The sequence below is a fragment of the Lutra lutra genome, chromosome 7, assembly GCF_902655055.1.
Source record: "Lutra lutra chromosome 7, mLutLut1.2, whole genome shotgun sequence".
Classification (NCBI taxonomy): Eukaryota; Metazoa; Chordata; class Mammalia; order Carnivora; family Mustelidae; genus Lutra; species Lutra lutra.
Window position 1 is genome coordinate 31,783,861 of NC_062284.1, and position 25,566 is coordinate 31,809,426.

Genomic DNA, 25,566 nt, shown 5'->3' on the forward strand with positions numbered 1-25,566 from the left:
GACGCCTGGGTGGCTCAGTTAGTTAAGCGGCTGCCTTCGGCTCAGGTCATGGTCCCAGCGTCCTGGGATCGAGTCCCATATCGGGTTCCTTGCTCGGCAGGGAACCTGCTTCTCCCTCTGTCTCTGCCTGCCTCTCTGCCTACTTGTGATGTCTCTCTCTGATAAATAAATAAATAAAATCTTAAAAAAAAAAAAAAAAAAAGAAGGAACAGCAAAGACAAAGGAACCGGAGTGGAAAGAAGTTTGTTAATCTGAGGAATTACTAAGTGTTCTTTCCTTCTGTGAAATACTACGGAATTAGCAGTGAGATGTGAAAGATTACTGGAGACATTTTAACACAGATGCCATTTGGGAGTAATGTCTTGCCTTTCTGTGTCTAGAAGTATGTTTCTTTATCTTTCTAATTCCCAAGACATCTGGTACAATGTTCAGAAAAAACATTATTCTGTGAGTAGCTCCATCTATCTGGCTCAAATGAGGTCACACGGACTTCTCAAGAGGGTTAAATCAAGTGGTTTTGATGGAGGTTTCGATCCTTGTGGAACTCGACAGTCTAGTTATTAAATACAAAGCTTATCAGATGTAAGCACCCTGGGAGAGACACAAGCTTTATTTCATGCTCAAGGGCCCTAACCAAAACAGATACTTTAGCTTTCTTATTTTGGTCTGAAGAAATCTACTTGGCAATGCTAAGAATACATAGCGTGTGGCAAGTTCCTCCCAAAGATTTTATAGTTGGGTTGGGAAAACAACACAAATACACATAAAATAGCAGAAGAGTAACAACTTATGGCAGTAAGAGATCACATGTTATCATAATTAAGTGCCAATATTAGTGGCATGAACACGTAAAGAGAAAGGCTGTATCTGCTGAGAAAGGTAGAGAAAAATGCATGCGGGCGTCCTGGGGCTTAATCTGGGCCACAAACTGACTTCAGCTTCAGCTGGGAAGGGGTTAGCGACTGAGAACACACTGGAAGAAAGACAGCACACAGGACAGGAATCAGACAGGCTTCATCAGAAAGGGAGGTAGAGTGGGAGGAGAGAGGCGGAAGGCTGGACAGACGCCATAAAGCTGGTGATGAGTAAAGCGACCTGGGGATTCTGGACAATGTCCCGTAAGCGATGAAGAAGCAATGTGAGCTCCTGAAAGAGGTGGAGATGGGGAGGGACTTAACGAAAACGCAGTTAGGGAAACGAGCTACTATCACTCTTGTGCCATCCAGGAGACCCCCGGCGAGCTCAGCGGCCCACATCCACATACGGGTGCAGGCAAGTACGCATTTACGATTACTGCTCGAAGTTAAGTCCACCTTAATTTCCAGAATCTGAATGTTCTAAGGAAACCACGTCCTAGCGGCTGTGCTGACCGAACCATATGAAAAGAGAGGAGCCTAGTTATATACCAATACTTCCACCTAAACATCTCTATCTATACCACACCCGTGTCCCAAGTTGTTCCAGAGACGCAGGAAAGAATGAATACCAGGACTTCGGTCTGATTGGGATAAATTTTAATGACCTAAAATTGGGAAATATGCATCTTTGTGATCATTTTTTCTGGACCAAAAACTGGTATAGATTCTGCACAAAAAGGAGCCAGGGTGAGCACAACTGGCCTGGGATTGACCAAGATGCAACCAACTGGCTCCGGAACATGGACACTTACCTAGCAATCCCCTCCTTGGTGTAGAAGACAGAGTAGGTAAGGTTGTCTCCATGAGGCTCTGATGCAGGTGTGCGCCACGTCAATTTGATGAAGCGGGTAGAGACCAGGGAGGCCACGACATCCCGAGGAGCTGAAGGCAGTGGTCCTGTTGTGGCTGGTGCTAGATGGTCAGTAGTGGCACTGGTCAGTGAAGTGGGAGGTAATGTTGGGATGGCAACATCTTGTCATGTGCAAACATTGGGGAATATGAAGGGCAAACCACGACGGTTTTTAAAAAGAGAACAGAAAAAACAAAAAACAAAAAAGAAATAAACAAAACCACGATGGGAAATAAAATAAAATGAATGAACATAAAAAAGGCCATTAAACTGAAGGCTAACATGCAGGCCGGGGTTAACTACTGAAAACTAATGGGCACTATTCAGACACATCACTGTAGAGCAAGCAGATTTTCTGGTCACTATAATGGTTGTGAGCAAGGGACAGAGAGGGTGACGGCTGAGAATAAAACATCTCACAGAAGGACACAGCAGTGACCAAGTAATTTTCTTTAATTCTGAAAGCAGCATGCAACATCTATTAAGCTTTGCACATAGAAGTCTCCCCTATGAGAACACCTCAGTACTTTCAGCTACTTTATCAAATACGGAATAACATGTGCAGTCTGGATGAGCCTCGTTGCTTTGGACACAGGCCCAGGCTGTCATGACCTCCCTGCAGAGCCAGTGTCTTCAGCTCTGCGGGAGACTCAGGAGCCACATCTTTAACTTTATCTCATATTAAACCCTGCTCTTGGTAATTCGGCAAGACCCAGGCAAGTCTGACAACCTTCCTCATGTCACTAATATTTCATTTGCTACCTTTTTCAATTCATTTAACCACAAATATATAAAAACATGAATCAAGAATTCCAAAACCACAGTACTTCTAGGAAGCTGATCTGTTCGTTACGGTGCTCCCTGCAGTATATACCAGCACGGCCTGCAGACTCAGGAACTGGAGATGAAGCGGAGGGAGGTCAAAGCCCCGCTCATCAGAAGTCTCCGTTTGTACACTTGCAGTCATGGGTAACTTTATTACTCCTTAAGGAAGTCCACTCTGCTGCTGGACACTTCTGATTTTCCCAGTACTGAACCCAGAATCTCCTGCATCTTGGGGCCAGAGAGTAGAAGTATAATTTCACAATTTTTAACTAAAGGAGTTCGAATGAGTTGTGTGATAACCTTAATGGGAAAATTAGTAGAAGAGAGGCAGAGAGGAAAACATGAAAATTCTGGACCTAATTCTCAGTGAAACTGTAGGTCAATAACCTCCGGGAAAGGCCTGTGAACTGAGGGCATCTAAAGTGAGGCAGTCCACTAACTCTGCCATACCGAGTAAGTTCTCTAAGGGAGTACGGAGAGGACCAAGCTGAAGTCGTTACTTCAGTGGAGGAGGGGCAAGAGTCATCCAACAGCTTCAGTTTCTACATGGCACTCTGGCTCTTCATGTGGACGCCCCGAATCCTAACAACAATTCTATGAAAAAAGCAGTCATTTTATTTCTGTCCTCTATGTAGAGACTGACATTTAAAAGAGCTAAATCGCTCATCCTAGGTCACAGACAGTAAATGATGGACTGTTAAAATCAACACTGGTTTTAGTTCCAGAGGCCTCCGTGTTTAGCCAACAGGAGTTCTACTCGGGCGGTGCCACAGTGGGCAACTCACTCACTCTCTCTTTTCCTCTCCTTATGAGAAAGTACACTGAAGAGTACAGAGTGCCATCAGAGTATAAGACTATGAAGTCCCGGAAGACACAAGTCCACACTCCACTGACCCAAGTGTCCATGTTGTAAGAAAGTTACATGTGAATGGCCAGTAAGGTCTCATGCTTATTCCTGATGCTTTGACAGATGTGTTGCTTCAGAGAAAATACCTCCTTCACAGCTTTCAGAGTTCTTTTTCATCAATGATGTCAGTTATGCATACAGCAGCTCCATGAGGTAGGGTGGGAATGACAGGATTGGAGGTGGGGGTGAAGGTTAGAAAGGAGTCAAAGACTCCCAGGTTTTTGGCTTGGGAGAATGTGTGGTTGGTTGGTGGGGTCACTCATGGAGAACGGCAACATTAAAAGAGACTAGAGACTGAGGGAGAGATGGCAAATTTGGTTCTGAACATGCTGGATCCAGAGTAATGGTCCAATATCTGCCAGAGAAATGTGTAAGAAGCCACTGGAAATATGAATCTCTGATTATAAAATTAAGTCACTAAAAACCCTTAGAGGGAAACGGTTCAAAGAGTAGCCTTAACACAGTCCTGCTTTCTTGCCTCATTTGTGTGCCTATCCAAAAACACACTAAGGAAAAGCCACTTCCAAGTCTGACCCGACTTACTAAGCTAGGTATTTCCCACCTATCTGCTGGCTGGAGCAGAGAGGAACTTCATAACGTGAGAGGCAGTATAGCATACTGGGAAAAGCCCAGGATTTCAAGCACAAAGACCCTGTGTTCAAAACTTGACTCTGCTACTTCCTAATAATGTGAAGCTGGGCAAGTCACTTAGTCTCTCTGATCTTAGTTACCTTGTGTATAAACTGGAAACACTCCCTAACCACATCCCAGGCTAATGGGAACCACATGAACATCAGTAAGAAAAGGCATGTGGGAAGCACTAGGTACACATTATCACCACAATTCGCTTGAATGGATGAAAAAGAGAAGAAGGTAAGTATAAAGGCACCCAGAGGGGAATGTAAGCAGGAATGACCAGGGACAGAAGTAATGGGTGACAATCGTCAGAAAGGGAAACTTCAGTCAGCCTACAGACCTAGAGCACACACCTGTAAGTCTTCAGAGGCAACAGCACTCCCATGCGTATTTTTCATGTTCATGATGAATCATGCTAACCTATAAGCTCCTTGAGGACAAAATCTGTACCTGCCTCCTCTTGGCATCACTTATTGTGCCTACGTATACCCTACATAATCAACAAATGTGTATTTATTGAATTAATAAGTGGAAGAAAATTCAGAGAGAATGTTGGTGCAATGGAGACCAGTGTTGCTAGAATATCATCATACACGATATTTTAATCTTTCTAGTTGATTCAAAGCACATATAAATAACTATATAATTATGTTATATAAACATTTGCTTTGCAAGTATATTTTATCAGTTATACCTAGAATAAAAGTATTAATAATGCCAGGTCATCGTAAATGATTCCTAATTAACTATGGGAAAAATCCATGTCCATTCTGGTCCTAGTGTTTTACACCCACTTTCCCCAAGTTGGTTCTTTTTCTGCTGTTCCAGGTTCTAGGTGGGCGGTTAAGGGAAGTCTCGCGTGACCCCAGAGAATCACACAGTCACCAGGATCAACAGCAAATGATACAGATTGGGACTTCAGACTTCTAGCATGACCATTTGAGGATGTCAACAGATGTTCTTCCCAAAAACAACTACAAGGCTGGACAAAACTGTCAAAGACTGGAAACTGGCCAAAGGCATACAACAAACCAAGAAGTATTTATTCGTGAAAATTACTGCAGTTCAGATGAAAACAGCAAGCGGGCGCCATTCCCGCCTGCAGCTGCTCCAAGGTCCCCAGCTCTGCGGGAGCAGTTGTCAACAGAGCAGGGCAGGCCTTGGAAGCTGGTGGTCCTGCCGTGGCTGTCAGAGGGCTCACTGATGTGAGTATGGTCAGTCGGAGTGTAATCTCAGTGGCAAGGGAATAGAAAGGGCCAGGGTCTCCGCCAGCTGGAGGCTGTGATCTTCTGGAGCAAACAGTGGGCGACAGTTGGCAGGATTTAAGAGGGAGTCTGGGAAAGTGAAGAACACTAAGAGGGCTCAAAGGCCATAAGGACGTGCAGCAGAGCCAGCAGTGGGTCCTGGGGACCCACATATCTCTGGCCAGCAGAATCTATGTGTGTATTCAGAGGACCAGTGAGGGAGCCCCGCAGAAAACAAAAGCTGAGGCAGACTAAAAAACGACCTCCAGTTTGGATGCATGCCCCGAACCACACCAGATCCATCAGCTCAGAGTGGAAGGCTACTGGCTTGAGGGGTCTGAGCACAACTCCTGATCTTTGGCTAAACACTAATCCATATAGACACAAGGGTTACCCCTAAAAGCCAGGCTTAAGGATAAAAACAAAACAAAACAAAACAAAAAAGCTAAGGAGAAACATCAGTGTTGCAGTGTGGGGAAGATGGATGTCAAGGATTTAGTCCAAGCAGGCTTAGTCCACAACAAGACAAGAACAGCTCTGGGGGAGGGGAGGAGGAGCCAGAATCCACAGCTGCTACAATACGCTATCCCAAATATCTAATAGTCAACAAAAAATGAAGACACATACAAAGAAACGAAGTGTGGCCTATACTCAGAGGCTAATGTAGAAACTACAGTCAATACAAAAGGTCTCAGGGGGTCTCTGGATATTAGATTTAACAAAGACTTCAAAGCAACTGTTAAAAATATGTTCCAGGAACTAAAGAAAACTGTCAGGAACCACACAAGTTTGCAATTACCTTACTGATGAGCTAATAAGACAGGCTATTATGTGTCATGGGCGCTGGCAGAAACATAAGTCTTGCATCAGAGACAAAACTTTATTACTCAAGGCAACAGCAATAGCTAGAGTTTCTTGTTTGTTTTCATCAGCTCCCAAACCCCCCAAGCTGCACAAAGGCAAAGCGAAGGCCCTGGACGGATGTGTACACATGCAGCAGGTTGCTACAGAAGAAGACCCCTGAGCTTGAAGAATCCACCACTTCCACAGCAAGCCCCAAAGAACAGGCCTGCGGTGGATATCTGATTTTGTTCTGTTGTGATCAGGCACACACATTGTATGGCTGCAGTCTTTTAAAATTTCCTGAGACTTGTTTTACATACATACAGCATATGGTCTATGCTGGAGATTGTTTTGTATGTGCTTGAAAAAAACCTGTATCTGTAGTTGATGGGTGGGGATTCTAGAGTATCAGTCAGGGCAAAGTGGTTGCTAGAGTTAAGTCTTCTATACTCTTAACTTTTTCTAATTGTTTTAATTCATTTTTGAGAGAATATTAAAATCGCCAATTATTATCACTAAATTGTGTATCTTTTCTTTGAACATATCAATTATAAATACATATACATCTAAAAACAGGGCCCCAAAATACATGAATTCAAAGAAATATGGGGAGACCCCCAGTTTTTGGAAATCAAACAACCCACTTCTTTAGTAACCCAAGGATCAAAGAAGAAATCACAAGAAAAATTTAAAAAAATATCTTTAGGGGCACCTGGATGGCTCAGTGGGTTTAGCCTCTGCCTTCGGCTCAGGTCATGATCTCAGGGTCCTGGGATCGAGCCCCACATTGGGCTCTCTGTTCAGCAGGGAGCCTGCTTCCCCCTCTCTCTCTCTGCCTGCCTCTCTGCCTACTTGTGATCTCTCTCTGTCAAATAAATAAATAAAATCTTTAAAAAAATATTTAACTGAATGAAAATAAAAACACAACAAATTCAAAATTATGGGATGCAGCTAAAGCCATGCCTAAAGGGAAATTTAATACCTTTATAAAAAAAGAAGCCTCACATGAATTATGCAATCTTTTACTTAGTGAAGAGTGTAGATCTTAAGCATTCTTTTTTTTTTTTTAAGATTTATTTATTTGACATAGAGAGAGAGAGAGATCACAATCATGATCTGAGCTGAAGGCAGAGGCTTAACCCACTGAGGCACCCAGGTGCCCCGATCTTAAGCATTTTCATAAACACACAAAAAGTAACCCTGTAAGGTGATGGGTGTTTTAATTAACCTGTTAACCTGATTGTGGGAATCCTTTCACAATGTATACATATATCAAATCATCATGTTGTACACTTTAAATATATTACCATTTATCAATCATACCTCAATAAAGCTGGGAAAAATTAAATTGAATAATATTTTAGCCAGTTTAAAAAAAAAAAGACACAAGACTAAGAAATTAATAGAACACATAAGTTACCTAAATCAAGAATCAAAGAACGAACAGTATGACCAACCATATAGATTGGTAAGTTACAAAGTAAAATTATAAACAAATTTAAGCCAATAAATCAGGTCACTCAGAGGAAATAGAAAAATTCCCAGAAAGACAAAAATTACCAAACCTACTTACAAAGAAACACGAAATCTGGGTAGAACTGTAAAAAATAGAGACATTTGACTAGTAATTAAAAATATTCCTGCACAGAGACGCCTGGGTGGCTCAGTTGGTTATGCATCTGCCTTCGGCTCAGGTCATGATCCCGGCGTCCTTGGATCTAGTCCTACATTGGACTCCTTGCTCAGCAGGGAGCCTGCTTCTCCCTCTGCCTCTGCCTGCCACTCTGTCTGCCTGTGCTCATTCTCTCTGACAAATAAATAAATAAAATCTTAAAAAAAAAATTCCCACACCGACAAGTCTGAGTCCAGACAGCTTCACTGGTAAATGCTATCAAATATTTAAAATAAGAAATAATACTAATCCTTTACAAGTCTTTCAGAAAACAGAGAAGAAACACTTCCAGCTCACTCTGTGAGGCCAATACTACTCTAATATCAAAGTCAAAGGAAAAGAAACTATAGATAAATATCCCTCATGATCACAGATATAATAACTCTTAATGAAATACCAGCAAACCATATTTGGTAACACATTAGAAGGGTTATACAACATGACCAAGCAGGATTTATCACAGGAATCCAAGACTAGTTTGATATCCAAAAATCAATGTAATATACCACAGTAGAGAAAAAAAGAATAACTGATCACTTTAATAGATGCAGAAAAAGCATCTGACAAAATCAAACACCTACATATTCATGATAAAGACTCTCAACATACCAGGAATAGAAGCAAAGTTCCCCATCCTGAAAAACATACAGTGAAAATTACACTAAATGGCTAAAAAGTAAATGCTTTTCCCCTAAGGTTGGATATAAGACAAGGGTGTCAGTTCTCATTTCTCGTATTAATAAGCATTGTACTTAAAAGTTCTAGCCAGTGCAGGAAAGCAAGAAAAAGAGACAAAGTAAATAAAGATTAGAAAGGAAGAAGGAATATTGTCTTTATTTGTGGATGACCTAATTATATCTGTGTAGAAAACTCTAATCTAAAAAAAAAAAAAAAAAGCTACTAGAATTGATAAGTTTAGTGAGGTCACACAATGCAGTCAATATATGAAAACCAACTCAATGTCTATATACTAGGAGTGAACAACCCAAAAATGGAATTAAGAAAACAATTCCAGGGGCACCTGGGTGGCTCAGTGGGTTAAAGCCTCTGCCTTCAGCTCAGGTCATGATCTCAGGGTCCTGAGATCGAGCCCCGCATCGGGCTCTCTGCTCAGCAGGGAGCTTGCTTCCCCTTCTCTCTCTCTGCTTTCCTCTCTACCTATCTGTGATCACTCTGTCAAATAAATAAATAAAATCTTAAAAAAAAAAAAAGAAAACAATTCCATTCATGATAGCATCAAAAAGAACAAAATATTTAGGAATAAATTTAACAAAAGTGTAAGATTTGTACCCTGAAAACTACAACACATTGCTGGAGAGAAATTAAACAACATCTAAATTAAAAATTCCTAAATGAAAAGAAGATCTAAATAAATAAATGTTCATGGATTAGACGACAATGTTATAAAGATGACAAGCTGCTCCTAAAATGTAACAGAAATGCCAAAGACCTAGAATAGCCAAATCAATTCTGAAAAAGAAAAAAAAAAAGGCTGGAAGACTTGCATTACCCAAATTTCAAAACTTACAACAGAGCTCCAGGAATCAAGACAGCCTGGTATTGGCATATGAATAGGCATAAAGATCAATGGAAGAAAACCAAGAGTCCATAAATAAACCCCTAAGTTTGTGGTCACTGGTTTTTGGCCAAAGCGTCAAGAAATTTTAATGTGGGAAGAACAGTCTTTTCAACAACTGGTGTGAGTACAACTATATCCATATGCAAAGTAATGAACTTAGATCTTTACTTAGCACCAAAAGCAAAAATTAACTCAAAATGCCTCACAGACTTAATGGAAGAATTAAAACTTCTAGAAGAAAATATAGGAGGAAGTCTTCAAGTCTTGGGTTAGAAAAACATTCTTAGAGATGACAACAGAAGCATAAGACATAAAAGAAAAGAACTGATAAACTGCATTCTATTAAAAATAAACACTTCTGCACTTTAAGAAAAACACAACTAAGTAAATGACAAGACAAGCCACAGACTGGCAGAAAATATTTCTGAATCATACATCTGATAAAGGACTTGAACATGTAATTCAGGACCAGAAGATAAAATGAACTCTCATAAATCAATCAGAACAACAACACAATTTATTTATTTATTTATTTATTTATTTTTTAAGGATTTTATTTATTTATTTGACAGAGAGAAATCACAAGTAGGCAGAGAGGCAGGCAGAGAGAGAGGAGGAAGCAGGCTCCCTGCTGAGCAGAAAGCCCGATGTGGGGCTTGAACCCAGGACCTGGGATCATGACCTGAGCCGAAGGCAGCGGCTTAACCCACTGAGCCACCCAGGCGCCCCACAACAACACAATTTAAAAGTGAGCAAAAAGCTCAGACATTTTATCAAAGAAAACATAAGAACAGCTAATAAACTCATGAAAATGAGTGCAACATCATTAGGCATTAAGGAGATGTAAATTAAAACCACAATGACATACTACCACACACTCATTAGAATGGATATAATCAAAAAGGGTTCCGAGTTTTGTACCAGCACAGTACTGATAAGTGTTAAGTGAGGGCAGTGAGGAACTGGAATCCTCATACGTTTTTGGTGGGAACGTATTAAGTCTTCTAACTGATGAACACAAATTGTCTTTTATTATTTACGTCTTTAATTTCTTTCAAAAATGTTAAGTTTGCACTTCTTTGGTTATTTTACTCCAAAGTGTTTTATTCTTATTGATGGTATCATAAACGAAATTACTTTAATTTTAATCTCAGATCACTCCCTGTTAAGTGTACAGAAATACAAATGATTTTTGTATATGGATGCGGACTCTTGCTGCACTCATTTATTAGTTCTAATAGTTTATTTGTGAATTCCTTATGATTTTCTATACATATAAGGTGATGTCATCTGTGAACAGAGAGTTTTACTGGTCGTTTCTTAAAAAGTTAAACATAGACTTTGCATACAACCCAGGAATTTTACTCCTAGGAATCTAACCAAGAGAAATGAAAACAAATGTCCATACAAAGATTTTTACACAAATGTTCACAGTATCAGTATTCAGAATACTTAAAAACTAGAAACAATCCAAGTGTCCACCCACCAGTAAACAGGTAAACACTAACAGGTATACATCTTTTTCTTTTTTATTATGTTCAGTTAGCCAACATATAGTACACCATTCGTTTTTGATGTAGTGTTCAACAATTCATTGAGGTATATCTCTATAAAAGATATTATTCAGCAATAAAAATATAGAAGATACTGATAGATGCCACAATGTGGATGATTTCAAAAATATTACCCTAAATGAAAGAACCAGTTGCAAAAGACTACATATTACATGATTTCATTTTTATGTAAAAGAACTACAAAAGGCACGTTTATAAGCAACAGAAAGCAAATCATTGATTCTCTGTGGCTGGAGGCAAAAGGAGGTATTGACTGCAAGCAGATATACATGATTTTGGGGGGGATGGAAATGTTTTGTACCTATTTTGTGATGATGACTACACAGCTCTAAATATCCACTAAAAATTACTGACATGTACACTTACAATGCATGAATTTTATGGTATGTAAATCATACTTAAATAAAATAATTAAGAAGACTGAAATGGCTTAACTTGGCTAGTTGGAACTACTCAACATACTTTCTCCAGTGTATAGTTAAGACAGTTACAGAGTTACAATAGCAAGTTACAGAAAACTAGGACATTCCTGTGGCTCAAAACACCTGAATTTACAACTAATCTATCTGAACTCTTCACAAAAATGAAGTATCCAGAAATTACTCAATGATTTTACAAATACCAATTAGTCATCAAGGGTCCCAAAGCATAAGTGAAACCTTGGTGTTTTTTCTTAAGTCTGATTATATTAAGAGTTACAACGTGTTGTTGATGAGCACTGGGTGTTATACCAACTAATGAACTGTTGAACACTCCATCAAAAACTAATGATGTACTGTAATGATGTCCTATATGTTGGCTAACTGAAATAATAATAATAAAAAAGAGTTATGCTGCTCCCTTTCCCTTTTGCCTCCTGAAAATAAAAGATCTGAACACATCACTCCCCAAAACTACCTACAGAATGAAGTCCAAACACCCCCGTGCAGAGGTCAGGGTCCTGCATGCTGTGCTCGATGTCTCCTTGGTTACTGAACAGGAATGGACGGTTCAACTTCGGTACCTACGGGCACACTGCTACTGTATTTGGAGCAATCAGGACCACATAAATCTGAATCAAGCCAAACATAACTGGGAAATATGTCTGAGAAAAGTTATTAAACTTTCAAAATCCAAACATCAAAAATGCTATGAGCTCTGACCTGCTGCCCAAACCGCTGGCAGCAGCTTCATACCAGCACTTTCACTGAAACCTGATGACCTTGATAGGCTCTGAAGTGGAACCAACTGAAAGGATCTGTGTGAGACCCCAAAGAAGGATTGTATTCTTCCTGGTGCTCCTTGAGGAAATCATCAGAACTATTTTCATTTTTCTAATAAATCACTTTCCAACTCCAGCTACATTGTGGTTGATAGATCTGGTTTTAATCATACATTAGATTCGTGACTGATGAAGTGTCGCTTTTAGTAGTTTATAATTATGAATTTAACCAATCCATCTATGCATGTAAAACAGTTTCTAGGTAGAGATCATTAAGTTCTGTGCTGGGCATGTTGCCCTCACTTAAGTGGATCCAATTATCCTAATTTGACACCCACTCACACCAGCCAAGTGAGCTGTGAGTAGGCACATTAAAGTTTTCTTTTGAAATCCAAATTTTGTTCCTTTTTCATAATCTTCCTTTGAAAACATATTAATTTTAAAACTTCTTTCTCACCTTTTGAAGGAGTTCAGAAGATTCTGAAGGTATCTTGGGAAAAATTTCTATCTTTCTATCCTTTCATTTCCTTGCATAAAAGAATATACTAAAGTGATTATTTCCCAGGAATGTTCATAGCAGCATGATTCAAAATTCATTGTTCAAAACTGGTCAAATTAACATGGAGCTTTATTGCTCTAAACATAATAGCAATGTCAACAAAAATATAGTTCCACAGAGCATTTCTTTTGGGAGAAGTTAACAAGCATGCCATAAAAAGAGAGAGAGAAAACAATTATATTTGTGAGATTGTGCAGATCTGCCATACATTTTAGCATGTTAAAGACTCCCAGCAATTCTACAGGAGAAAAACTTGTTCAGTTTGTTAACCCAGAATTTCCCATTCCTATATGATCGTGAAATTTCTTTTCCCAAACAGTAGCCCAGTTTGGCGATCCTCAATGATACCTGAGATAGTGTCTCGAAGAGTTCTTTAAAGAGACTCTGGGGGCACCTGGGTGCCTCAGCCATTAAGCATCTACCTTCATTTCAGCTCAGGTCATGATCTCAGGGTCCTAGGACTGAGCCCTGCACTGGGCTCCCTGCTCATCGGGAAGCCTGCTCCTCCCTCTGCCCCAATTATGTTCCCTCTCTCGCTGTGTCTCTCTCTGTCAAATAAATAAATAAAATCTTTAATTAAAGAAAAGAGAGAGAGACTGTCTGAAAACCAGTCATTGTTCAGCTACTTTTGTAGGCAGTCTATTTCATATTTTTGTTTAAAAACCAAAATGTAATAAGCCTGTTACAGAAGTAATTAATTTTTTTTAAGACCTCACCTTTTTATTATGTTCAGAAGTAATTTATACAATAAAGAAGTAGACAAAGCAAGAGGATTAAAGTTCTACTTTTCATCATTCCCAAAATACCACTGTTAAAAGGTCTGGCTTATATTCTTCCAAATATTTTCATTTTTCAATTATGTACTTATAAATATAAGAATAAAATGATACCAAAAATGCTGCTCTGAGAATTGCTCTATGGTGTAATATGTCTTTAAGAGTTTCCCACATCAGTATATATAAACAAAACTCACTAGCCCCGACTGCTGCATACTAGTCTATAATACAAACATGTCACACTTTATTTAATCATCCCCTTATTAGGACTTACATTTAGGCTGATTCCATTATTTATTTATTTTGGCTCTATAGACAATGTTTCTGAAAATTTTCCTGTACATTTTATCTTCGTGCACACGTGTAAATAATTCTGTAAGATGAATTCCTAGAAGTGAAATGCTGACCCAAAGTTTTGTGTATTTGAATGCTTCAGAGATGTTGCCAAATAGTCTTCTGAAAACCTATCTTGGCTTTGGTTTTAGGACAGACGGGTAAATACATTTCTGGGTACACCACTTTAAAATACCCCCAAACAACAAGAAATACGAACACAAACTTCATTTGGACAAAACTAAGAGGTATCTGTAATCCCAACCCAAAATACATGCCAAAAAAAAAAAAAAAAAAAGTGGACAATCAATGGAGCAGAGTTGTTCCAGGTACACCAAGAGGGACAGACTGAGGAGACTCAAACCAACTGACCGTGAGGAACTGTGAGCACTTCAGGAGACAGGGATGATGGGGGGACAGGAATTAGGAGCTCTTAAACCTCCGCCTCACCCCTGGAGACAAGAGATTTATACTCAGGAGAAACTAAATCAGAGAGGCTCTGGGCTCAGAGGTGACCAATCTCAGAGGAGATTAAGACCACGTACTGAAATGTGAAACTCCCTATCACCCTCCCCAGCAAGTTCCAGAAGGCTGGCAACCAAGCTTCCTATCACCAAGCAGGAGAGTGAAGCATTCCTCTTAGGATAAGCTGAGCAGCTGAGAAGACTGACAAATACTGCTGTCTGGTATGGTCCTAGCAACAATAACAGAAAAGAATGACTACCCAATTATTCCATAATAAAGCCCAGCAACTAAAAAGCTTCACCCCTAAAAGTTTAAGGGAAAATAGGATATTTGTACAGCCTCACAGTGTATCTCCGAAAGTATCTATTAATTACAAAAAGAAAAACAACTTCACAAGGGAGAAATCCAACCGACACCACCTTAACCACATGATCAAGCTGACATTACCAAATAACAAGATATATATAATATATATAACCCTGATATGGAAGTGTTGAAAAGGGCACATCAATTCTGTAATATTTGTCCAAAAAAATCCTTAACCTTAATGTAATCCATTAACCTAAAGTAATCATGAGAAAATCCCAGATAAAATGAAAATTGAGAACATTATACAAAATACCTGACCAATACTCTTCCTAAGTGTCAAAGTGTCAAAGGTATTAAAGACAAAAGAACAGCCACAGACTGAAGAGACTAAGGACACGTGACAACTAAATGCAATGTGGGATCCAAAATGGATCCTGGAACCGAAAAAAGACATTAATGGAAACACTGGTGAAATCAAAATGAAGTTTGTGGTTTTCTTAATTTTGTTTATTATATCATGATTATTTAAGATGGTAACATTAGATGAAGTTGGGTGAAGGATATACTACAAGGCTTTCTCTGCTCGTTGTGACACTGTGACAATTCTAAAATTATTTTGAGAAGTTTTTTAAAAGTCTCCATATAAACAGAGCTTTCAATATTGTTTTTAAAGATTTTATTTATTTGTTTGACAGGGAGAGACACAGCTAGAGAAGGAACACAAGCAAGGGGAGTGGAGGAGGGAGGGAGAAACGGGCCCCCCGCATAGCAGGGAGCCGGATGAGGAACTCACTCTCAGGACCTGAGATCATGACCTGAGCCAAAGGCAGACACTTAACAACTGAGTCACCCAGGGGCCCCGAAAAGAAAGACTTTCAAAAATACAAAAATAAGCAGCTCTCCCTAAATTCTAAGACAAAGTAAAAGTAATACCCTTATTGGCCAAAAAAAGGCCAGAATGATGTCTGTTTATATGTAAGTACACATATGCTACTTAACACATACGCTATTAAACTATTTTTCTCTATTTTGTAAAAGTTTCACCCAACTTACTTTCCTAATAAAAGTCAGATTCAATACTCAATGTCACAAGATAAGCTTTCAAATTTTCTTATCAATATTGAATTCTTACCCTACTACACTATTAACAAATGTAGCCGGCTTCTGGTTAGGGCTAATGAAGTACTCAGTGGTTAGTGCCAAAGAAGCCTGACCTGAAACTCTGGATTTCTGAACAAAAGGAAAACTGCTCTGTGGTTACACAGAAGTGTTTCCTACACTTCTGCTCCCAGCCAGGCTCCTGAGAGTGGATGTAGGAATGACCAGGCTGAAGGGTATCACCACCTCAAGAGAAAGAACAATGAACCACTGTCTATTGATTAGTGGAGCACCAGATTCTTGAAAGAACTAGATGCATAATTTCTCAACTTTTCAGTAGTTCCTTTCTACCTTGTTTTACCTTATACTTTAATTTGCAAAAATAAAAAAAAAACTTTTTAAAAATCAACCTCCCAAACAACAACGACAAAACAAAGAACTTGGTGAAAGCACGATGGCATTTTGGAAAGCATCTATAATATAGTATCATCAGAATACCAGTAGTCCAAAGAGACAAGGTATTTTCATAATTGCCACTGGAAAATCAATCAGAATTGCAATAGATGCTTGTCCCATTCCAAAATTATCATAAAAATATATTTATGAATGTTCAAGCATGTCAGTATTCATCCTTAACATTTCTCTACTGGGCCTTACTCCACAATTCTGATAGAGAAGTCCATTTTCTCCTCCCACTATAAATAGCCCAAAGAAAGCAATCAAAAAACCTTGAGAAGCACAGAAAAACAACAAGAGTCCAATAAAACAACTGTTCCTTCAGATTAAAGACATTCAAATGAAGTATTTACACTCAATGGGGAAACAACAATTACATTAGGCTATTAATCATAGCACTTTATTAAAAATAAAAACTCTAACAGAATGTGAGAAGAGCTGCAAACTGTTTGCTCCTGAGAGTAATGTATCACATAAAGGAGCCACTGAAAAATATGTGGCAGTTACAATGAGCTCAAAGCTGCGCACTGGTTGCTCCCAATGGTGTCTCTCAACAGATTAGGCATATTTCATAGAAGCTTTTAAGTGAGAAGCATAAGAAAAAGACAAATTTCCTCCCCCTTTCTCAAACTAATACAATTTCATGACTATTTTGAAATTTAAAATATAATGATATTGAATTAAGAAAACCAAAGCAGAGGAATAATGCTACACAATAATGATTTAGGCTTAAGCATCCTCTTAGACTGTCACAATCTGCTTTATAAACATCTGCTTTCAGGAGACTCCTATAAAAAAATAGCTATAGCCCCACAGCCTACGCTCTATCTCATTCTGCCGGATGCTCCACATGAGAATTACAGTGTTAAAAATCTTAAGGTTTTTATAGATTCTAAAGATTCAAAGTACAGGTAAGAAAGAAGCTCTAAAAAGCAGAGATTTTAAAAACATTATAAAGTAGGGAATAACTTTTAAAACATGAAACTCTATCCAACAGCAAAATGGGATGTCTTATGAGAAAGAATGTCCTACCACTGGAAAATGATAAGGGTTATTCTTAAGACAATTGTTGTATAGGTAAAACTTAGAATTCTCAAATTCTATTATTTTCTGAAACAGAAGAAAATGACCTTGCTAATAAATCTTAGCTATTCTATGCTTAATATATCACTTGTTTGAAGTGGCACAAGTCTGGGGCGCCTGGGTGGCTCAGTGGGTTAAGCCTCTGCCTTTGGCTCAGGTCATGATCTCAGGGTCCTGGGAACGAGCCCCGCATTAGGCTCCCTACTCAGTGGGGAGCCTGCTTCTCTCCCTCCAATCCCATACTCTTTCACTATCTCTCTCAAATAAATAAAACCTTTTAAAAAAATGAGGTGGCACAACTCTCATTGCTATGTACTATTGAAAAGAAAGATAGTTTACAACCAAATTGGTTTGTGAAATTGTGACATGAATTTTAAAACCTTGGCAGACACATGCTATTTTCCTTCTAGGTTTATGTGACAGAAACAATGATCTGTTGCCTACTTTTGATTTAGGAATCATCTTCCATATTACAAATCACTTTATTTAACTTCTAAAAGAAGAAATCAAAATGTTTATTTAGCATGCAAATGACTCCCAAATATCTTGAATTTCCTTGAAATTTTCATGCAAATTTAGATATTTTAATTGATGCCAGTCTCCATCTAATTAGCTCTAAAACTACTTTCCATTTCTTAGATATTCATAAATATTAATCCCATCAGCAGGATTAAAACAGATATGCTCCAGATCCCTATTCATATTTAAATAAAATCCACACAAATATTTATAAGTCAACAACCTTGATGCAGAAACTGATTTAAAAGGATGCAGTTATAAAGACAAAAATTAAACTGACTGAATATACATTATTTATTAATAATACTTACTGAAATGCTACATGTCAGGCAATGCTAGGAATCATACAGATACAGGACACAAATAATAAAAGGCACAAATCCTCTTCCCAGTGACCTTACAGTTTAGCATGGAAGAACTGTATGCATCCAATGGCTATATTAAAGGAAAAGTAGGCAGTCCTAGAAAGGAGATCAAATAAAGGTAAAATGAGGTAAAAAGTAAGCAATTTATTCCAGCTGGAAGACTGCCAACAGTGCTACAGCTGTGGTAGCATTTAAAACTGGGCCTTGAAAGAGGTTCAAGATTTGGTCCTAGTAGGAGGGAACTGATTTTAAGAGTGCAACAACTGGGGCGCCTGGGTGGCTCAGTGGGTTGAAGCCTCTGCCTTTGGTTCAGGTCATGATCCCAGGGTCCTGGGATCGAGCCCCACATCGGGCTCTCTGCTCTGCGGGGAGCCTGCTTTCTCCTCTCTCTCTGCCTGCCTCTCTGCCTGCCTCTCTGCCTACTTGTGATCTCTGTCTGTCAAATTAAAAAAAAAAAAAAAAAGAGTGCAACAACTTAAGTGATAAAAACGTAAGGTGGGTGAGGAACTGAAGTTAATGGGTTTGGTGGGGTAGCAGTGACATAGCCACAGGATTACGCTATAAACGGATCTGTTTGTCCGTCAGCTGGACAGGCTAGGTTCATATCCTGGCTCAGACACATATTTAGTTGCGGGATCCTGGGCAGGTTAATGTTTTTAAACTTCATTTTTCCTAAGTAGACATAGAAATAACAGCATCCATTTTACTGCGTTGATGTAAAGATGAAAAGAGATAATATACTAGAGGCATTTAGCAAGTTCCCTGGCACATACTGGGATATATATATAATATATATATATATATATATAATTTTTTTTAAAGATTTTATTTATTTGACAGAGATCACAAGTAGGCAGAGAGGCAGGCAGAGAGAGAGGAGGAAGCAGGCTCCCCGCGGAGCAGAGAGCCCGATGTGGGGCTTGATGCCAGGACCCTGGGATCATGACCTGAGCCGAAGGCAGAGGCTTAACCCACTGAGCCACCCAGGTGCCCCACTGGGATATATTTTAAGAACTCTGTCTGGTCTTCAAAGTTTCTGAAAATGCTTCAGAGCCATAAAGGTAAATGGGTATCTTGTTAGTAATGAAGGTGACTTCTGGACCCGACCGAAAGGTGGGGGCTGGTTGCCAGGAGGACCAACCATATGATAAAAGGGCTGGAACTTTCAGTCCACCTCTCAACTCCCACCACTCTAGGGAGGGAAGAGGGGTGAAGGTTGAATTAGCCAATGGCCAATGACTTAGCCAATCATGACTATATTATGAAGCCTCCACAAAAACCCAAGAGGACAGGGGCACCTGGGTGGCTCAGTGGGTTGAGCATGCGACTCTTGGTTTCAGCTCACGTCATGATCTTACAGTCATGGGATCAAGCCCTGCATCGGGCTCTACACTCAATGGCGAGTCTGCCTGGGATTCTTTCTCTCCCTCTCCCTCTGCCCCTCCCCCCACTTGCATGCTCTCTCTCTCTCAGAATAAATAAATCTTTTTTTTTTAAAGATTTTATTTATTTGACAGAGAGAGAGATCACAAGTAGGCAGAGAGAGAGGCAGAGAGAGGTGGGGGAAAGCAGGCTCCCCACTGAGCAGAGAGCCCAATGCGGAGCTCAATTCCAGGAGGCTGATATCATGACCTGAGCTGAAGGCAGAGGCTTAAACCACTGAGCCACCCAGGGGCCCCCAGAATAAATAAATCTTTAAAAAAAAAAAAAAGAAGAAGAAGAAGACAGCTTTTTTACCTTTTTCGGGGACCTTTTACACTTGGGAACCAAAAAACTCTCATACATCAACAAGCCAGGCCCCAAGCTCCGTGAGTATAGAAGCTCCTTTGGCACCCTGACCTATGTATGTCTTCATTGGTTGTTGATTCATATACTATATCATATCCTTTAGTAAACTGGTAAATGTGTTTCCCTTGGTTCTGTGAGCCACTCTAGCAAATTAATTGAACCTAAGAAGGAGATCACTGTAACTGTAATCTGTAGCCAGATGGTCAGAAGCACAAGTGACAGCCTGGGGCTTGGGACTGATGTCTGAAGGTGGTGGTGGTATCAGGAGAGGTGGGGGAGGAGTACTGTAGGACTGAGCCCTTAACCTGTGGAATCTGATACTGTCTCTGAGCAGACAGTGTCAGAGTTGAGCTGAACTCTTGAACATCCTTGCTGGTGTCCAAGAATGACTTTGGTGTTTGTGGGGAGGGACACCTCTCCTCATGTTGGAATTCAGTTCAGGAATCCTGTAAGAGTAACTGTTCAATTAATATTAATTTATTATTAACAATGGTAACAGTTAAATCTAGTTAAGTTGCCTTCTCCTCCAATCAAAAAATCTTGAAATTGTAGGAAAAAACACTTGGATAATAAAAGATGCCATCATTAAAATTAAAATATTGAGGACTTCTTAAAAAATAGGAAGTGGTTTGGTGAAAACAAAAAAATACAGTTAATCTACAGCCCCATCTGACAAAAGAAGAAAACATTTTTCAAAAGAGCAGATAAGAGCAAGCCCAGACATGTTTCACAGACTAAAGACATGAGAAAACACATGGGCAATTAAGTAAAGAACAATCTTTGAGATACCTGGGTCAAATGTTTCACCTTCTGCTCATACTGAGTCATACATGCCCTGGTGTTACCCTGCACCTAAAACCCTTTTCCCAAAAAGAGTACTTAGGGCAAACTTTCATTAAAATCTTTAAAAAAAATATTAAAATGTTTAAAAAAAAAAAGATTTTAATTATTTATTTGACAGAGAGAGATCACAAGTAGACGGAGAGGCAGGCAGAGAGAGAGAGAGAGAGAGAGGGAAGCAGGCTCCCTGCTGAGCAGAGAGCCTGATGCAGGACTTGATCCCGGGACCCTGAGATCATGACCTGAGCCGAAGGCAGCAGCTTAACCCACTGAGCCACCCAGGCACCCCTTCCTTGTCCATATCTTAACACCACACAATGGAGCTCAAGGAAAGTAACGATGGGTTACAGGTGAAAGAACTATGAGAAACACTCTCTGAGGAACAGAATATAGGAAAGTTCCGAAGTCAAGAGGAAAGGTCAAAAAATCAAATACAACAGGGAAATATGAAACCTCTGGTATCTACAGCTATAATAAACATTAAACACAAACCAGTTCCTCCCTGGATTAACATAAATCCTCACATTAGAGCTCTATTTACCTCAGTTTTCATTACCTGAAACAAGATGCCTAACTTTCAACAACAAATTACAAGGTATGCCAAAAGGCAAGGGAAAAACACACCACAAACAATCTGAAGAAATGAACAACCATAAGAACAATATCTTATGACACAAATGTTGGAATTATGAGATAGGAAATGTAAATTAACTATGATTAATAGGCTTAGGGTTCTAATGAAAAAGGTAGATGACATATATGAACAGATGAATAAGCAAAGAGACAGAACTCCAAAGAATCAAATCAAAATGCTTCAAATAAAAAACACAGTTAACAGAAAAGAAGAATGCCTTCAATGGGCTCATCAGTAGTAGACTTGACATGGCTGAGAAAGAATCAGTGAGTCTGAAGATAGGTCCCAAACTGAAATGAAAAGAAGAAGAATGGGAAAAAAAACGAACAAACAAAAACACCACCACCAAAATACAGAACATCCAAAACCTTTGGGACACTCAAAAAGTAGAACATATGTCTAACTGAAATACCAGAGGGAGAACAAAGAGACAATGGAGCAGAAAAAAAATATCTGAAGTGATAATGGCTGAGAACTTCCCCAAATTAATGACAGATACCAAACCACCTATCTGGGAGACTCAGAGAACACCAAATAAGATAAATGTTAAAAAAAAAAAATTATACCTAAACATATCATATTCAAACTGCTAAAAACCAAAGACAAAGAGAAATTCTTAAAAGAATTCAGCAGGGAAAAGAAAATCACTTTGTTTGTAGAGGAACAGTTAAGATTATATAATAAACTTCTTGTCAAAAAGATACATAAGGAGAGACTGAAAAGAAATCTTTAGTGTTCAAAGAAAAAAATAACCACCAACCTTGAATTCTGTATCTATATTCTATATCTATCTAATTCTCTAATTCTCTATCCTAAAACTATCCCTCAAGAGTGAAGAGGAGGTGCCTCAGTGGCTCAGTTGGTTGTTAAGTGTCTGACTTTGGCTCAGGTCATGATCCCAGTGTCCTGGGAGCAAGCCTCCTGTTGACCCCCCTTGTCGAGCTCCTTGCTCAGAGAGGAGCCTGCTTCTCCCTTTCCCTCTGCTCCTCCCCCTGCTCTCTCTGACAAATAAATAAATATTCTTAAAAAAAAAAAAGAGTGAAGGAGAAATTAACTTTCTCAGACAAACAAAAACTGACTAAATTTGCCACTAATTGATCTGTCCTGAAAAAGAGGTTACAAGTTCTTCAAGCGAAGAAAAATTAAATAGGTCAAAAACTTGGATCTACATTTAAAAAGAGTGTCACAGAAGGAATAAATGAAAAATAAATTTTTTGTAAGAAAACGTCTTCTGATTTTCATATTCTTAATAAATCTACAAGGTAACTGCTTAAAGCAGTAATACGGATAAATGAACCAGATGACTGCAACCAGAGGAATCAGAAATATTCTGCTATAAAGTACTTATACTAAAGGAAGGAAGCACAGTGTTATCTGAAGATGAACTTAGTTAAAAATGTATTTGTAAAATCTAGGGAAATCATCAAAAACTTTTTAAAAGAAGTATAATTGACATTAAGAGAGAAAATAAAATAGAATCATGTAAAATACTCAAAACCATAAAAAGCAGAAAAAGAGAGCAGAAAGAAAAAATTCAATGAATAGAAAAGTTACAAACACAGTCGCTATTAAATCTGACTACATCAATAATCAGTTTAAATGTAAATAGTCTAAATACGTCTATAAATGGCAGATGGTCAGAATGGATTTAAAAAAGATAGAACTATATGTTGTCTATAAGTAACCCATTTTATTATTTTTTTTTATTTTTAAAACTAATGATGAACTGTATGGTGACTAACGTAACCAAAAAAATATATTTATTTTTATTTGTCAGAGAGAGAGAGAGAGAGAGGATAAGAAGGGGGAGCAGCAGATAAGGGGAGAAGCAGGCTCCACACTGAGCAGGGAGCCTGATTGTGGGACACAATCCCAGGACCCTGGGATCATGACCAGAGCCAACCCATTTAAAAGTAAAGAGATAACCACCTTACATCCATTAGTATGGTTACTATCAAACAACAACAACAGAAACAACAGAAAATGACAAGTGTTAGCAAGAATGTAGAGGAAATGGGACCCTTGTGCATTGCTGGTGGGAATGTAAAATGGTACAGTCACAATGAAAAACAGCATGACAGTTCCTCAAAATAATTAAAAGTAGAATTCATACAATCCAGCAATCCCACTAGATCCAAAAGAATTATACACCCATGTTCATAGCAGCATTATTCACAATCACTAAAATGTGAAAGTGACCCAAGTATCCACTGATGGATGAAAGGATAAGCAAAATGTGATATACACATACACTGGAAGATCGTTTAGCTTTAGAAAAGTAGAGAATTCTGACATATGCTGTAACATGGAAGAACGTTGAGGACTTTATGCCAAGTAAAATAAGCTAGTCACAAAAAGACACTCTATGAGAGTTACGGTTCCACAAGATGAATGTACTTAATGCCAATGAACTGTACACTTAAAAATGGTCAGGAAAGTAAATGTTATATGTACTTTACTGCAATCAAAAAAACTGGGAAAGGAATATTGGCAGGAGAAGATAAGATAGAGAAGTAGTAGTAAAAGACAATGATAGCTGGAACAAAAACCATGGGCTAGGGCAATTCTGGTACATGATATTATTCAAGGAATGAAGGGGATGTGAACAGGAATTACAAATTCTCTTCTTGGGCCCTGTTCAAGGAGGTTCAGATGAATAAGAAACATCTTTTTGTTACAGATTAGAACAATAACTCCGAAATTTGAGAAGGAGGATCCCAAGATCTTCATGTGTTAGTGGCTGTAGTTTAAATACCCCTTGATTAGAAAACTACATGACTAAAAATTATAATGAATTCAGTAAAAAGAAAAAGTAGAGGGATGATAAAGGATATACAATGCTAACACTAATCAAAAGAAAAATGGAATAGTTAGCTATATTAATTTTAGACAAAGCAAACTTCAGAATAAGGAAGATTATCAGGGATAAAGAATGCATTACATAACAAAAGTTGAATTCTCTAAGACAATATAACAATCCTACACACATATGTAACCCCCAAAATGTACCAAAGTACATAAAGCAAAAAATTGATAGAATTGCAAACAGAAAAAGGTAAACTCGCTACTATAACTGGAGAGTTTCAACAGCTTTCTGTCAGTAAACTGTAGACCAAGCAAGAAGAAAATTAGTAAGACTATGGATGACCTGAACAGTATTATCAATCACCTTGATCTAACTGACATTTAACAAATATTCCAGCCAACAAAAGCAGCATGCATGTTGTTCATAAACTTACATGGGAATTCCCTAAGACAACATCTGGGGCATGAAACACATTTTAACAAATTTAGTAGGATAAAAATCATTTAAAAAGTATGCTCTTTGACCACAATGGAGTTAATCTAGAAATAGGTAACAGAAATATAAATATAGATGGAAAACCCCAAATATTTAAAAATAAATACACATCTAAATAATCCATCGGTCAAAGGGGGAGCCACACAGAAAACTAGAAAATATTTTGAACTGGATGAAAAAGAAAACACAAGCTTATTAAACTTTGTGGGATACAACAAAGGCAGTGTTTAGAGAAAAATTTACAGCATTAGTGCATACATTAAAAAAGAAAATCTAAATCTGTAACCTAAGTTTCTACCTTAGGAGACTACAGAAAGAAGAGCAAGTTAAGCCCAAGTCAAGAAGAAAAAATGAAATAATAAAACTTAGAACATCAATCAATGAAAATGAAAACAGGAAAAAAATAAAAAAATAAGACTAAAAGCTATTTATTTTAAAATATCAATAAACTGATAAACTCTAGCCAGGCACCAAGAAAAAAATAAAGAGCCACAAATTACTAATATCAGGTATGAAAGCAGAGCCATCAGTCTTGTTCTCACAGGTATTAAAAGGATAATAAGGGGATACTACAAACAACTCTATGCCACATTTCAATGACTTAGATAAAACAGACCAAGTCCTTAAAAAAACAATGAGAATGCATACAAGAAGAAACAGGTAACTTCAACAGCCCTATGACTACTAAAAAAATGAAGTCAATAATTTAAAACTTAAAAAAAAAAAAAGATTTATTTTTGAGAGAGAGAGTGGTGGGGAGAGGCAGTGGGATAGACAGAGAATGTCTCAAGC

General features: G+C 38.4%; 1 protein-coding gene across 8 annotated transcripts in view; it reads right to left on the minus strand.

The window, feature by feature from the left end:
* Positions 1 to 25,566, minus strand: part of NEO1 (neogenin 1) — a 246,573-nt gene that overhangs the window by 67,602 nt on the left and 153,405 nt on the right. For 5 of the 8 annotated variants that reach the window (XM_047736694.1, XM_047736688.1, XM_047736692.1 and 2 more), the window contains one exon: positions 1,670 to 1,889. In XM_047736694.1, coding sequence (XP_047592650.1) covers positions 1,670 to 1,889 — 220 coding nt within the window. The remainder of the gene's footprint in view (positions 1 to 1,669; positions 1,890 to 25,566) is intronic. The other 3 variants (XM_047736691.1, XM_047736695.1, XM_047736693.1) reach the window with 1 other exon arrangement.